The sequence below is a fragment of the Misgurnus anguillicaudatus genome, chromosome 20 (assembly GCF_027580225.2).
Source record: "Misgurnus anguillicaudatus chromosome 20, ASM2758022v2, whole genome shotgun sequence".
Classification (NCBI taxonomy): Eukaryota; Metazoa; Chordata; class Actinopteri; order Cypriniformes; family Cobitidae; genus Misgurnus; species Misgurnus anguillicaudatus.
Window position 1 is genome coordinate 21,399,032 of NC_073356.2, and position 17,233 is coordinate 21,416,264.

The 17,233-nt window shown below is 38.5% G+C and overlaps 2 protein-coding genes across 2 annotated transcripts in view; one reads left to right on the top strand and one right to left on the bottom strand.

The window, feature by feature from the left end:
- chrac1 (chromatin accessibility complex subunit 1) overlaps positions 1-17,233 on the bottom strand; it is a 443,634-nt gene that overhangs the window by 35,968 nt on the left and 390,433 nt on the right. The gene's annotated exons all lie outside the window — the stretch shown is intronic.
- Positions 1,161-16,281, top strand: casd1 (CAS1 domain containing 1). The gene is made up of 19 exons (XM_073858282.1): positions 1,161-1,266; positions 3,828-4,345; positions 6,372-6,468; positions 6,562-6,682; positions 6,943-6,981; positions 7,172-7,234; positions 7,331-7,375; positions 7,455-7,578; positions 7,657-7,859; positions 7,944-8,360; positions 8,440-8,529; positions 8,614-8,733; positions 10,935-11,091; positions 11,499-11,578; positions 11,661-11,762; positions 11,843-11,983; positions 12,065-12,142; positions 12,394-12,486; positions 14,450-16,281. The coding sequence occupies exons 2-19, from the start codon at positions 4,030-4,032 to the stop codon at positions 14,699-14,701; spliced, it is 2,538 nt and encodes an 845-aa protein (XP_073714383.1). The 5' UTR covers positions 1,161-1,266; positions 3,828-4,029; the 3' UTR covers positions 14,702-16,281.

Consider the following 17,233-nt stretch of genomic DNA (forward strand, 5'->3'; position numbering starts at 1 on the left):
TAATTTACAGTAACAAATTATATGTAATTTCTCGTCTTTTATTTCCCTGCCCGCTAAATCTCAAAATGAAATAAGATCGCTGAACTTATAGGCTTCCGAGACAGAATCTAATTTGTTATTTATTAGATTTAGTTATCAAAAATGTTTTGTGTAATATCTTTGTGTGCTGTTCTGTACATATTTAAAATGTTATGAGGTGTCATTTAATGAATGTTATATACACGTTGTCTTTCATATTAAGATAAAAACGGGTCCTCAGTTTAGTCTTTGTTCATCACTCGAAAGGCACTTGTGGTCACTTTATCAGAAAGCTGTCGGTGTGTTGCCTTCGGAAATGCAATAATGGATATTTCAGACAGAAATTTTAAAAAGCTCACCAATGATTGCAGGGTAGCCTACAGTAAGTGAGATATTTTCTTGTGCAGGAACTGCATTCACGCACGGACATTCAAAGCAAAGCGATTAAGCATAATTTTAAAGGGAGTATCAACTTTTTATAAAATGTGGTTGTTATTTTTTTCCGGCATCTCGGGGCCCTTCCCAGCCCGAGGCCCTGGGCTTAAGCCCAGGTAAGCCCATGCATTAATGCGGCCCTGCGTGCGCGGGGTTTTACGGTTCAAACTACACATATGCGAACTGTGCTCTGAAATGATATAGTGAATTAAACTAGCCTACGATCATTTGCCGATATGTAGTTGGGTTGGGATATGTTGAATTTCAGCGAAAGATCGAAAGTGAAAGCACTATGCAGCTGTGAGTATGGGCGCGTCTTTCATTTATTTCGTCTTTAAAATATTTGTTTCTTTAATGCATGGGCTTAGATTTAGGGTGGGACGCTGCAATAATTTCGACCAAACAATTAATCTGTATTTATATATAACCACTGATGTCCGTCTTATTCTTGTGTTTTCTATTTTTTACTTATTATATTTTTTTCAGGAATCATTTAAATGAGATTAGAAATATTTTGCAATCCCGTTCTGTAAAAATAACGCTCTATGTGGTACACAAACGGTTAACAGCTTTCGTTCTCTGCAGTGCCCGCCTTCGTAACTCACATCGCTAATATGATTGTCTTTGCATTTCTTTAGTCCCGCGTCTCTAACTCACATTGCTAATATGATTGGCTTTGCATTTCTTTAGTCCCGCCTCTCTAACGCACATCACTCTTTACTTGCTACTATGCTACGTGTGATAGAATGGTTTCACTTTGTACAACGAGCCAAAGTTCACTCAACTAGACGCGCGTGATTATTCGGGCTACAGGTAAGTGAGGAAGAAAGTATTATTATACCCACTGTAACTGTTTCATGCACAAAATAAGGAACAAGTTGTGTCACAAGGACAGTGTTTTCGCCAATACATGACAATCCCATGTTAACCTGAGGAGTTGCAAACTTGTGTCAACCTTTTATAAATGGGGTGGCAAGGTTATCTAGGGGGTCCCTAATCCATGAAAGAAAATAACCCCAACATGGTAAAAACATGAATTCATGTCATGATTGCTGAATACTTTACATTACTGCACTGTGGTCATTACTTGCACAGATGTAGACATAATGTAAGGTTGCATTTTAAACTTAAACTATTTTTTTCACCCTGATTAACTGTCTGTTAATGAAAAGAAGATTTAATGTGAACTACAGAAACGTTAATAAACGTTGTTCAGGAAACAGCATGATATACATACCTACTTCAACACTGGGATTTTTTTTGCAAAATTAAATTAAGAATTAAATATTAATTGTATATTCTTCAATGTTATAAAGTAAATATGGATTCATATATGTTACAATGTGATTTTCTTTTTTGACAAAGACTTAAACAGTTACTGTTTATTAGGCTCTAGGACATAACAAATTGTTTATTATAGTACATTAAATTTGGGATGGCACCGGGGGTGGTGAGTCAGATGTCACTGAGTAAAGTGCATACTGAGTTGTCTGTTGTTTATGTCAAGTAAACAGTGATAAACAGTTTTTGCAATGCGACCATTTTATTTATGTCCCCACCAATGCCAGGATCAACCCTGCGCTTGCTTTAATGTCTCGACTTTATTTCTAAGCAATAACGTTTCTTGTAAAAAAAAAGGCAAAATGGGAAAAAAGTGGCAGAAGTGCCTGATGTGGCGTTGGTGACTTATTATATATTGATAGACTATGTAAGTTATATTTTTGTGTTTATGCGTTTAAACATATTTGATTTGTACAGTAGCCTACTGTTCATAAAGTCGATGTTTTCATTTGTCAATAGGCAAGTTAGCGAACTGTAAATGACTAATCTTGAAAAAGGTGTGGCCTAACCTATAAACAAAACTGTGACATAATCCACACATTATTTAGTCGATGAAAATGCTTCATGCAATAAGTGGAATAGCTAGAAATTTGGGTAAAATAGAGTCACTTTGAAATCTTTAATATTTTGAATATTTGTCTGATATGGTTATTTTTTATTATTGTTTGTCCTTTTTTGTTAAGGTTTCTTAAACCAGCATGATGTGGGTTCATCATCATCAATGTTGAATTGAAATTAAAAAAAGTAAGGGAAGTGTTGTTTTATTGTCTCTTCAAGTAAAAACAATTAGTGACCCCACTGCCAAACTACCTGCTGTTTTTTACATACAGTAGCTAATAGTCAGTCAGCATTGACATCCCACAGGAAAAAATATTGTAGTATATTTTAGTATTTACTATATTAAACTGTACTAAAATGTAGTGAATTATAGTATTTACTAAACATACCATAGTATTAACTATAGTAAACTGATAAACAAGTACCATAGTATACTTTAGTTCTTACTATACAGCAATTTACTATACTACTATCTTACTATCTTATAGTATAGTGTATTGTAGTATACTATAGGATAATATAGTATTTACTAGAGAAATTGTACATTTCCTATAGTAAGTTTACCATAAATTGCTAGGTTTACTTTATTATAGAATGGTTAAAAAATACTATAATATTTGCTCGAGTAATTTTACTTCATTTCCTATAGTTAGTTTACTATAAATTGCTATAGTATTTAAATAAAGTATATGGTTCAAAAACACTATGGTATTTACTAGAATAATTTTACTACATTTTTCTATGGTAATTTTACTATAATATTCTATAGGTTTTTTTTCATTTGGGATGTGCTTTAGATTTTTTATTTTAGATTTGCTATTCTGAAAAGTGTGTATGGATCCAATCCAAATTTGCTTTGAAAATGTGAGCTGGTTTACCTGATCCTGGATAGCAAAACATGGGATTTTCAAATCTGGATGATTTTGATCCAGATTAAACTTTTTTAACAATTTGGGGCAGTTTCCCGGACAGCGATTAACTTAATCCAGGACTAGGCCTTAGTTTAATTAGGAAATATAACTTGATTTAACAAACATGCCTTACGAAAAACATTACTTGTGTGCATTTTGAGGCATGTATTTTAAGAGATGTAAGGGCAAGTTGTTTTCAGTTCGGACAGCTCTTACATTTATTTAGTCTAGGACTTCTAATCCCTGTCCGGAAAAACCGCCCCTAAATCCCATATAGTCTGGATTAACCTACAGTATTGTAAAAAAAAAAAAATGTGTTTCTTTGGATGTTTTGTAATCTAAATTAAGCTATTTTAATTAATATAACCCTACATTTAAATAATTATATTTTTAACTGTGAGGTTAGTTTTCAGAATCACTAGACTAAAACCAGAAAAACTTGCTGTGCAAGTTGAATGATAAAATGGCAGCATTCCAATAGAGAAGGTTGGGTGTAATTTTAAACAACAGGCCTATTTAACTAATTGTCAGATCTGACATTCTCGTTTGTGTACCTCTCCTCAGGACAGCAAACATACCAGTCAACCCGGTACAAGGCTGATATGATTAAACATTAACGAGAGTTATTGCCGACAGCTGAGAGGATGTTTCTTCCTTGAAGGAAGTAAAAAATAAAGAAAAAGAAGGCTGCATCGGGAAATATCTTCCTATTCTTTTTCAACCTCTTTTTTAAGGGGAAAACAATCCACTCAGGTGGTAACCTGAAATGGAAAAGCAGACTGATGAGGCAGCCGCATCGCTAGGAGCAGCATCGGACAGCACTCAGTCAGTCGTGCCCGTGACCGACGCAGCTGATACAGGCGCGGGAAGCGGGGACGCGCTGTTTCGCTCTGCCTCCGTCAGCTCCGCCGCAGCTCGTCTGTCTGCCTGTTGTCATGGAGGAGCCAAGATGGCGGTCCTGGCCTATAGCCTGGGCAAACGGGAAATAAATCACCATTTCAGCATAAAAAATGCAAAATTGTTGTCATTAGCCGCCGTCATCCTTCTTACGGTGTTTCACGTGGCTTCTCGACATTATGGGGGTAAGTGTTTTGTAGAACTGCGAGTATACGAGCTGTGTGTTTGTGTTAGCATTGCTGCTAGCGCTGTCACTCATGTAGTGTTTGCAAACAGCGCTCGTGTGCGTGTATGTGTCAATGCTAAATCAGTGGGGGTATGCTTGGGTAAACTCATGTGAACTATGACTATCAAACAGACGTGCGTTTGCATGGTTTGAGTCCAAAACGGTGGACAGGACAGCATGTTAACTGCCAAAGGGTCAACATTACATTACATGAAGCACGAGCCACTACTGCTGTCACCCAAGTGATTAAAGCGTGTAAGGAGAGTCGCATATGTTTAAATACATTTTGGTTTGAACGCACACGCACAAAAAAATAGTGTCTCCAAACTGTTATCTGCCTACCCACGCCTTTATTTTTTAGGTCTGGTGGGTGCGTGGAGTATTTTGGAATCATAGGCGTGTTCTGAGTCGAGACCTGGCTGTAGTATATTTGTATAGTACATTTGTATTGTATTGTAAGCTACATATTATATTCAACCTAGAACCCACAGCGTTTGTGCTGTTAACACAATGCTCCGAGGTACAGAAACAATGCATTGTGTGTGATGCTTATCAATGCTGTCATCTTCAGAAGCTTTATGTTTGCAGTCAGTGCACTCATATTTTTTTTAAAACAGTTTAAAGGTCACCTCATATGAGAAATTCACTTTTAAATAATGTTCAAACATAATTGTGTGTCACCTTTGTGTGTACCATCCTGTAATGATAAAAATATGCTCACTCCTTTTTTTTATTTCCTCAAACGTTAACAGCGTTTTCTGAGCAAACTGACATCACTTTGCGTAGGCCCCACCCACAACCGTTCAAAGACCACAGTTGGATCATAATTTCTATTTTAGATTTTCTTTAGAAGATTAATATTACCGCACATTTATTTTGAACAATGAATTAAAGGGATTGTGTTTTCGGTATATATAAAAGTAAACGGTGAGGCTTGCAGCTGCTTTTTGCATTTAAAGAGACACACACAAAAAGTGCACTTTTCCTGCACACCCCAAAATAGCCCTCTTAACATGGTATAATAAATGATCTATAGGGTATTGGTGTGCATTCTGGGGCCACTGTTTCTTTTTTAATTGTGTGACCTTCAATACATTTTCATATGTATACCGTATTTTTCGGTCTATAAGCCGCGTTTTTTCCATAACTAGGCTGGTGCTGCGTCTTGTAGTCAGATGCGCCTTGTAAGTCAGTATGAATACATTTTGAAATTTATGAGGCAAGAGACAACATTACCGTCTACATTCGCAAGAGTCCGCCATATGCTGCTTCTGTTTATGTAATTCAATGGATTCTGTAATGTCGAATGTCGAGTATGCGAACTTCATGCTAGTTGGCTTGATCGCTTAATTTAGCCTATTCAACCTTCCAGGTAAGTTCTGTATGCTATGGTTTAGTTGAATAACTTACCTTTCCTGATTAAATGTCTGTTCTTCGACTTGGATTTTGTGAAATAATTTTCTAAATAAATGCGACGTATAGTCCACTTTGACTTGTATATGTTATTTCGTCTTAATGACACATTTTTGAATGATGCGGCTTAAAGCCTGATTTATAGTCGTGCATAAGCTCTACGCCGTAGGTTATACGTAGCCTGTGTGTAGCTCTGCGTAGTCTGACATGCACGTCGCAAAATTTTTAACAGCGCGTCAGATCTACGCGGACCGCAAGCGCTGTGATTGGTCCACCAGAACCCCTCCCGTCAGGTAAAAAGACTGCATCATAGGTATTTCCGTTTGCGACGGTGAAAACAAAGATGAGCCAAGTTGAGCAGTGATTTAACTCAAGCGCGTGTGTTTGCACGTCGACGCGGACGACGACGCAAAAGTATAAATGAAAACCGAAGCGGAACCTATGCCGTAGGACCTACGCACAACTATAACGAGCCCTTTATACTTCGGTGCAGCTTATAGTCCGGAAAGTACGGTACATATTTAAGTTTTGGGATTTGGTTTAGTCACACTAATATTAATTTCATCCTTTAGGCAGTGACACATGTGACTGGCTTTTATCCAGTGGACGATTTTTAGGGGACAATGTATGGCAGCCGTATGGCTGCATGTTGCACAAGTACAAAAGCAAGTAAGTGGTGTTGTGAATGTGAATACACCATAATGACAGATTTGAAATGCGAATGTGGTCTGGAATGTATACATCTCTTTTGTTGTTTTTCAGCGAAGCTAAGGTATGCCTCAGAGAGAAAAGAATAGCATTTGTAGGAGACTCGAGAGTACGTCAACTCTTCTACTCTTTCATCAGGATGATAAACCCTGAAGTGAAAGAAGTTGGAAATAAGGTTTGTTGTAGTTCGGTTCAGTATGCATTCTTTTTGTAAACCGGTTTAATATATTGTTTACGAGTGAGATTGGAGTTAAAGGGCTGTTTGACTGGATTGTTTTATTTGAAATATGGGCTTTGAAAGCTGCAGTTGAATGAAAAGGACAGGGTATGATCTTATCTGTTTACTAGAGGAATTAACTATGGAATGTAACAAATATAAGATTGAAATAAGACATTAATATGAGTCGTATCTGTTTTATTTATTTTTTTCACCAGCATGAGAACATCCCCTTTGAAAATGATGAATTCATGGTGGTAAGTTAATTTTAGTTTATTGTGTAGTGTGCCGATAGGATTTTTAGATCAGATAACTACTGTTGCAACCAGAATATTGGGATTTAGATTTTATTTCTCATCCAAATCACAAAGCAGACAGTCAATCCTAAATATTGTTTACAGTCTGAATAAAGCTATAGTATGGAGGGTAATCCATTCCTGTGTTTAGGACTTTCTTTGGTATGCTGAAGTAAATGATTCCTTAAAAGAGCGGTTGACATCATGGGCAGAGGTAAATGTACTGCATACGTGTTACTTGATAACAGGCTTGTTAAATTTAGTTAAATATTGCAGGTGTTTATGTTTTGTCTTCTTTCAACAATTACAGGGATCCATGTCCAGACCACATATAATTATCCTGGGTGCTGCAACAGTAAGTCAATATTTTCTTTGTAGTTATTATAGGTGCTATTCTTTGAATCTTTTCTGATGATTGATGTTATTTCCAATAGTGGTCCATCAAGTTGCACAATGGCAAAAACGAGGCACTCGTACAGTACAAAGCGAACCTCACTGCTATATCAGACACACTGGATAAACTAACTGAACTAAGTGAAGTCTATTGGGTTCTGCAAGGTATGTGAGATTCCATCAAACGAGTAAATCTTTTGTATCGATGTGCGTTCCTGTTTCATTTTCTGTCTGTTAATTTAGATCCTGTTTACGAGGAGCTGTTAAGCGATAGTCGAAAGATGATCACAAACGAACAAATAAACCTGTACAACGAGGCTGCAATAGATACTCTAAAAACCAGCAAGAAGAAGGTCAAGTTCCTGGAAGCCTCGAGGCAAGCTGCCATGGAGACCATTTCCAAATCAGAAGATGGTCTGCACCTCCCTGAGAGCACAAGAGATGTTGTAAGACCCATATTATTATTGATTCCATTTTGTATCATTTTCAGCACACTTTGACTTATTTAACTCGCTTAACTTACTTTCCAGGGTGCTATGGTACTGATGAACTCGATGTGCAACAAGATCCTAAAGCCCATCGATGGCTCTTGCTGTCAGACTGCTCCTCCCCTGAGCATCCTTCAGAAGCTAGCTGCTGCTTTCTTCTTGGTGTCCATCATCTTCTTTCTCATACTGGGCTATACTAAGCAGGCCCATAAAAGCAGGCCCGTTCCTGATGTTGAAAGCTTGGAGGAGAAGAAACCCCCTTCTGCTGGAGGTCACCTGAACCTGAAGGGACCTTTTCTGGCCATTATTAAAATGGGCCTCATCATGTTGTACTTCTACCTGTGTGACAGGGCAGACATCTTTATGAAGGAACAGAAATTCTACACACATTCGACTTTTTTCATCCCTCTGATTTACATCTGTGTTCTGGGCATCTTCTACAATGAGAACAGCAAGGAGGTAACACAAATTTGTGTTGGACGCATTTGTAGTAATATAAGTACTGATATTCTCACACCATCTTTGTGTCTTCTTTCAGACAAAACTTTTGAACAGAGAACAAACAGATGAATGGAAGGGCTGGATGCAGCTGGTTATCCTTATTTATCACATTTCTGGAGCTAGCGCTGTACGTTCTGTCATAGCGTAGGTTTATTATTTGAGTTTAGTAAGGCATTCTTAATTAATGTTGTTCCTACTTTTTTTATTTTAGTTTTTACCTGTGTACATGCATGTGCGTGTCCTGGTAGCTGCGTATCTCTTCCAAACAGGATATGGGCACTTTTCATTCTTCTGGTTAAAGGGTGACTTTGGTCTCTACAGAGTCTGTCAGGTATTTGTTGCCACATTCCTTTATACACGTCCATTAGGATTATTAATACAGTAAGTTAGAATGAATGATATGGGCTATAACTGTATCAATTGTTGCTAAAAAAAACACATTTAGTTCTTCTGGCATTCTTCTTCACACCAACTCTACATTGTGTGCAGTTATTTCCATATATTTGAGTAGGTCCAGGTGGTACTTTTGGGGCTTTTCCACTGGGTGCAGTACGTAGTACCCGATACTTTTTTTTTAGTACCACCTCGGTTGGGGTTCCAAGCGAGCCGAGCTGATACCAGACGTGCTGCGAAAACACTGTAGATCACTGATTGGTCTGAGAGGATTGTCACTGCCAGCATCATCGCTATAATGTGAAAGATTAGCTTTACCCTCATGCTAGCTTGTAGCCTGGGTTTCCCCATGCTGCCTTTATTCACGCTGAGAGTCTAGCATGGAAACCATGGCCCAAATTTTTCGCCTGAAATAGGGAACCAATCCCAGAACGGGGAGGGTGCAACAAGACGATGATGACGTCTATGCGACACACCGATTGGCTATAAGCTAATCACAGAATGGGGAGGAGGCAGCAAGACGATGATGACGTCTATGCGACACCGATTGGCTATGAGATACATACAGACACATTTGATAGACATTTGTAGCACCCAATAAACGGCATAGGGAACCAATCACAGAACGGGGAGGGGGCAGCAAGACGATGACGTCGTCTATGTGACACACCGATTGGCTATAAGCTAATCACAGAATGGGGAGGAGGCAGCAAGACGATGATGACGTCTATGCGACGCACCGATTGGCTATGAGCTACGTACAGACACATTTGATAGACATTCGTAGCACCCAATAAATGGCATAGGGAACCAATCATAGAACGGGGAGGGGCAGCAAGACGATGACGACGTCTGTGCGACGCACTGTTGGATATGAGCTACGTACAGATGCATTTGATAGACATTCGTAGCGTCCAATAGACGGCATAGGGAACCAGTCACAGAACGGGTAGAGGGCAGCAAGACGATGACGACGTCTATGCGTCACACTGATTGGCTGTGAGCTACATACAGACGCATTTGATAGACATTCGTAGCACCCAATAAACGGCATAGGGAACCAATCACAGAACGGGGAGGAGGCAGCAAGACGATGACGACGTCTATGCGACACACCGATTGGCTATGAGCTACGTACAGACGCATTTGATAGACATTCGTAGCACCCAATAAACGGCATAGGGAACCAATCACAGAACGGGGAGGGGGCAGCAAGACGATGACGACGTCTATGCAACACATCGATTGGCTATGAGCTACGTACAGACGCATTTGATAGACATTCGTAGCACCCAATAAACGGCATAGGGAACCAATCACAGAACGGGGAGGGGCAGCAAGACGATGACGATGTCTGTGCGACGCACTGTTGGATATGAGCTACGTACAGATCCATTTGATAGACATTACGAGAAAATGAACACGTGATTCCCAGACCACGTCTCATTCTCTGAGACTGGTCTGGTGTTAGCGAGGCTAGCTAGCTTGCGCTGTCTCAAGTAAACCTTTTGTCATCTGTGCTTTGCTGTAAGTTTCCCAATCTCCCTTTTACTGATGAAAAACATCCGCAGGTTGAGAATCAGGAACACCATAACAGTTTTTTCCCACACTTGCAGTTTGTGGCGGTACATTTGCGATGCGTACATCCACATATATGCTTAAATGCAACTTAAATGAGGCTCTGCGGAGCACGTCGACTGAGGCACGTGTGTTTGTACAGAACAGAGGTAGCGATAACCTCGATGTGCAAACATCTATTTGTGGTGGTCAATTTAAATTTTGTGGCGGACTGAGAAATAAATGCATATATGGGAATGTACAACAACGCTGTCACTTGTATGAGGTCACAGCAAATAAAACGACACACCTATAATCCCTCCCACTCCAAAGTGTTACTAAACTCGATGGAAAAGCTAACCAAGCCGAGCTGACCTGACCCGACCTAACCCAAACCAAACCCTGGGGTACTACGCAATGGAAAAGCACCATTAGAGCCTTTTAACCTGGAACCCTTCATTATAGACAGCTAGTGAAATCGATCTACCTTTGCTTCTATCAGGAATAATAACATTAGTATGTAAGCTTGTGAATTGCACGGTATAACACACATAATGGGTTTTCTCTGCATTTGGGTTTTAGGTTCTCTTCAGACTGAACTTTCTTGTGGTGGTGCTTTGTTTGGTTATGGACAGGCCTTACCAGTTTTATTACTTTGTGCCTCTGGTGACCTTTTGGTTTGTGGTTATTTATGCAACAATGGCATTGTGGCCACAGATTCTTTATAAGAAAGCCAATGGTAAGTTGTTCATATTACAATCTTTAAAGTTCCTGTAAAGCCAGTATTTATAATTGTTACTAAACGCATTATAAATGCATTGCTGAAAATGCATGGCCCCGCCCCTAACACAATCGCAAGCATCCATTCAGATTGCAGTGGTATTTGAAAGTTGAGAGAGATGGCAGCTTTCCTGTGAGTGGGACACGCCCCACCGCTTGAGAGCAGAGAATGCTGCCTATCTTTTATCAAGATTTTGTTAACTTATTGTTTTTTCCATCTTTCAAATTTGGTTGGGTGATTAATAACTTTGGTGGAACACATTTAATATCTGACTTTACAGGGACTTTAATAGAAGCTAAAGTTTTTGAATGCATTTTATCAATTTGTGCACATTTAAAAAACATTGTGACCTTGCTGTTTTACAGGTAGTGCATTCTGGAATCTGGCACTTTTGTTAAAACTTCTAAGTTTACTTATTTTCATTTGCGTCTTCGCATTCTCACAGGTTGGTTTCTATCGCAGTGGTAGATGATTAGAATAATTTCGATAAGCATGGCATGCATAAATCTTTCTTGCGTATGCTACAGGAACTCTTTGAGGGCATTTTCTCAGTGTGGCCTATTTCAAAGCTCTTTGAGCTTCAAGGCAGCATCCACGAGTGGTGGTTCAGGTGGAAACTGGACAGATTTGTACGTAGAGCATTTTTTAATTTTCATGACTTTTATATAGTTCCTGATGTGTTTTTAGTAATGTGTTTTTGGAATTCTAGGCGGTGATCAATGGAATGCTGTTTGCCTTTATATATCTGGTGCTGCAGAAATGTCAGCTCCTGACTGAAAGCAAAGGAGAACCTCTCTTCTCCACCAAGGTTTCCAACTGTCTGCTCTTTGTTTCTGTGGTTGCTTTTATGGTAAGACTTATTTGGCCTTTCACTAAAAACTACTAAAACCACAGCGTGACTGTGTTTGATAGTCATCTCCTTTGTTTGCAGACTTATTCCATATGGGCCAGTGGGTGCAAGAACAAATCTGAGTGTAATGAGATGCATCCCTTCATTTCTGTTGTTCAGGCAAGTACCCTTCCCGTCTATTCCTGTAATTTACTTATTTAATGTTGTTCTAAGAAACATACATGCAACTGTGCATTATTTATATCAAAAAGAGAAGTGAAAAAGATTCATTCGACTGCATCCCTAGGCACACTAACATTTGTCACAGATAGTCATGAGGCTGCTTTAGTAAGAACAAAAAGGCCTTTCAAAGAAATTTCTGTTGTGCCTGTAAGGCTGCTAACTTTTTAATATGCTTGTTTTCCCCACAGATTCTTGCCTTTATTTTGATCAGGAATATTCCTGGTTACGCTCGCTCTTTGTACAGCTCATTTTTTGCATGGTTTGGCAAGATATCCTTAGAGGTGAGATGCAAACTGTCCCCTTGTAAATGGTATATTAACAGTTAAATCCTTAGTAAATGTTTAATATACACAAACTATTACGGTTTCTGAATCTTATGTATAACGTAAAGTACTGTGCAAAAGATGGCCACCACCATCAGACTTGTTGTTTTAGAAGTTTTAATGTCAATCCATATTTATTTTTCAATCTATTTTATTAAGATACAAACAGAAAATACAGGAAATATGTACAAAAATTAAATTTCTTTAGGCATCGTCAGTGTTTAGTGTGACACCTCTTGGCATTAAACACATCTTGAGCGTTTTTGAGCACAATGAAGTAAAAAGACTAATTTCTTTAAAATTAGAAATTAGGATTTAATTTTATTTTTGGTTTAAGAGATCCTGCAGTTTCCTGCTATTGCTTAAGGGGAGTTTACCCTAAAAACTTGACACATCAGTTTACATTTTTATACAGTTTTTAATACTACATACACATTTCCTGTATTTTCTGGATGTGTTCTATTAAAGAGACTGAGAAATAATTATATATGACCACTATAACATTGCAAAAACAACAAATCTAATTCTGGCATGGTGGCCTTAGAAATTTGCACAGTACTGTATGTTATAAGATGGGTGCACCATAATATTTGTACCAAACAGTTACATATTTTATAAAATCAAGATTAAGTCGAAAGAATGAGTGAACAGCTCAGATGTAAAAGCCCTCTATCAAAAATGAGATTTATGATATTGACAGAATGCTCTTGCCACGTATTATCCGTTCATCAAATACTTTCACTTCAAATCCACTTAATCCTGGCCTCAGGCCATTTGGAAATGACGGGCACGGAAGGTGAATGTGAAATGACGGTGAATCACATTTAAATTTGGGTCTCTTGGGAATAATTAGACCTGAATATAACATAAATGTGGCAGCCACAGTTTCTTCATTTTTACATTTTATATTCTGACTTCCACGATTGGCAGTGTTTCTAGTTGCATCTTTAGGGGTGGGACACACCAAAGCTTTTAAACACGTCTTAAAAAACGCCTGGAGAATACCTATTTCCAGCGGAGCGCTTTGCTAGCTCTGATACTTCAGCTGTGAGGCCGTTGGTTGCTGTGGTAATGTCCCGCCCCTCCTCCGCTGTGATTGGAAGGCCGTGTGACAAGCGGAGCTTTTCACCCAAAGTTGAATATACTTCAACTCTCGGCGCGGAAAACTGCCTCACGCGGCCGTCCAGTCGCAGTGGGGGGGGGGCGGGACAGGTATCACGGCGACCATCCTGCTCACAGCTCAAGTATCACAGCTACCAAAGCGCTCGGCTGAAGAAAGCTAGCGCTCAGTTGAAATAAGAGTTGGCAATCGGTGTCCTCCAGGCTTTTCGGCCGCGTTTTAAAGTTTTGGTGTGCACAACCCCTTAGTGATTTTGCAACTGTTTACTATTTGTCTTGTCCAAAGAAGTGGATTTTTTTTAGAAGTGGAGGTTTTTGCAAAAAATACTTGCATGCAGTTAAGAGGGTTTTGCAGCGATAGACAACTAATGAAATGACAAGTCTTTGTCTTTACAGAGTAAAACTATACAATAACAGCCTCTTTGCTTCAGATTTTGTTTCCCAGAATGTTTTGCTTGATGCTGTTTTTTTAGTTTTACTCTGTAAAGACAAAGACTTGTAAATGTTAAATGTTCATTTAACTTTGAACAAAATGTTGCCAGTAAATAACATAAATTTAAATCTACGGTAAGTTACCGACAACCAGCTGCAAGTAATGTCTACGGATTTTTTTACATAAAGGCCTGATTAAAAAAAAGAAAACATGTCAGATGCACTTGAAGGGTTTTGTATCTGAACAAGTAAAGTTGTATTTAATTTGTTCATAATTTTTTAAAGACAAACCTTGTTGGGAATGTATTTTGTTCGCTCATCAAACTAGATTGTTGCACCTTTTTTACATACTTTCTATTTTCTTTTCTAGCTTTTCATTTGCCAGTATCATATTTGGCTGGCAGCGGACACCAAGGGCATCCTAGTCCTCATTCCAGGAAATCCCACCCTGAACATTATTGTCAGCACGTTCATCTTTGTCTGTGTCGCTCATGAGATCTCTCAGATAACCAATGACTTGGCCCAGGTGGCCATTCCAAAAGAGAGCGGGCCTCTGTTAAAGAGATTGATTGGGGCAGGAGTCTTTCTAGTGCTGGTCCTTATACTGTCCCCGAAAGAGTAACCCATATCACACGAAGATCCTGACGTTTCAGATGCCACCAGCGGAAAACTTCCTTATTTGTTGGAATGTAACACACTTAACGCAGTTTGTCTTTGTACAAAACTCAAGTGGAGTTGCTGGAGCAGTAATGATATGGGTGATAAAAGTCAAACAGTCCTGTTAAACCGGATTTTTGGCTACAGTATGTTTGAATAGGACAAAGTGGACATGGCCACGTGTACATTTTTCTCACTTGGCAGAAGAGATTAAATTTACGCTCCATCCTTTCTTCGCTCAAAGCTTCGGGATATGTGTTTTATGGACTGTATTTAATAATTTAAGTCTATTTTATACTATAGTGTGTTTGTCTTTCCATTGTTTTATTGTTTTGCTGTTTTATGTCATGCTTATAACTCCAAAATGTGAAGGAGTAATACATTCCTGCCTCACTTTGTACAACTGCGCCATCTACCATCAGGTCACGCACAAAATGATTTAATTCATATCACCAGCAGCTTTATCCTCCAGGCCTGTATAACTTCTTAAGAAAATGCAATCCAACATGATTCATCTCTTGATTATTAAAAAATGAACAGCAGGGCGTATTTCTATTCAGCCATAAAACGCTGTGTGAAGAACAATCACCAACTGCAGTTTAAAGTTCATTTCCCTACTGTAATAAATTAACTGATAATGGTGGTGAATTATATGTTTGGGATTGCTAGCGACTGTGTCAATATAAGATGGGATCTATGTGCTTTTGCCTCCATTACAAGGTTTTCCAGCAGTAGATGTTTTGCATTCATTTCAGGTGAATTCAGCCTTTGATGTGAATGGTAAAATTGAAATCAGGTTTGTAGGAGATGAGTGCTTTTATCCACATTTATTTTTCACGTGCACTGAATGAGATGTTTTTCCTGCAAACTTTAAGGCACACGAGCCAGTACAGTTGTTACATCGGTTTACCCTGTTCATATGAATTCAGCTTCATGTCTATTACCAGTGACCTCATTATTTATTGCTCAGTCATGTTTTCACATCCTCTGAAACATCTTGAAATGCAGCAATTGTGTTTGTGTAAATATGATGTAATTTTCTTTAATATATATACATTACATGTAAAAAATATACATTTCCTGGTAATTGTATAAATAGAACCTATCATTACGTGCCATTGAGAGACTGATGCATCATCGGAGTACTTGCAATTCTAGTTAGAAATACTCACAAGTAGTCACGTTTTAATTACACAATTTTCTTAACAGTTTAATATTTAAAAGCAGCTGCAAGGCATTTTAGGATCTTGCCAATATGAATTGGTTATTTGTTTATTTCGTGGCAAAGTTGTACAGATTAAAATGACTCTCGTGCAACTGACACATCCATCTAATTGTAAATGTTTGGATTTGATTTGTGGATGTTCACAAATCAAATTATTTGTATAGTTTGCTGTTTTATTTAAAGAAACCCAAGGCCTCAAGAAAAAGAGTATGTGTAAACATTAGTTTTGTCTTAAAATGTGAAATGATTTCTTTTGGATTTGGTGATGCTTTTATCTGATTGTACAGTCAATGTTATTGATAAACCTCTTCTCCAATACACTTAATTGTTATTTCTCTTTATTTCAAGAGTTTAGATATTAAAACAAACCCAAACGACCCCCTCATTAACTGTGATATATATACCAGTAGAGAGTGGGGTGACGAGGTGCACGGATGGTCCAAAATATGACAGCTCTATACACTCACCTAAAGGATTATTAGGGACACCATACTAATACTGTGTTTGACCCCCTTTCGCCTTCAGAACTGCCTTGATTATGTGTGGCATTGATTTAACAAGGTGCTGAAAGCATTCTTTAGAAATGTTGGCCCATATTGGCTTCACAAATGCTTTGCTGCATACCTCGGTTGTAACGAGTGGTTATTTCAGTCAAAGTTGCTCTTCTATCAGCTTGAATCAGTCGGCACATTCTCCTCTGACCTCTAGCATCAACAAGGCATTTTTGCCCACAGGACTGCCGCATACTGGATGTTTTTTTTCCTTTTCACACCAATCGTTGTAAACCCAGAAATGATTGTGCGTGAAAATCCCAGTAACTGAGCAGATTGTGAAATACTCAGACCGTCCCGTCTGGCACCAATAACCATGCCACGCTCAAAATTGCTCAAATCACCTTTCTTTCCCATTCTGACATTCAGTTTAGAGTTCAGGAGATTGTCTTGACCAGGACCACACCCCTAAATGCATTGAAGCAACTGCCATGTGATTGGTTGATTAGATAATTGCATTAATGAGAAATTAAACAGGTGTTCCTAATAATCCTTTAGGTGAGTGTATATGACATCTTTGCGCTGATTGGTCGAATTAAATAGCCATGCTCCTCCCTAACTTAGTAAAGGGATAGTTCACCCAAAAATAAAAATGTTCAATCAGCGGGGTGCTTACCATCATTTATCAAATATCTTCTTTTGTGTTCATCAGAAAAAAGAAATGTATACAGGTTTAGAACAACATGAGGAATGAGAAAATGATGACAGAATTTTCATTTTT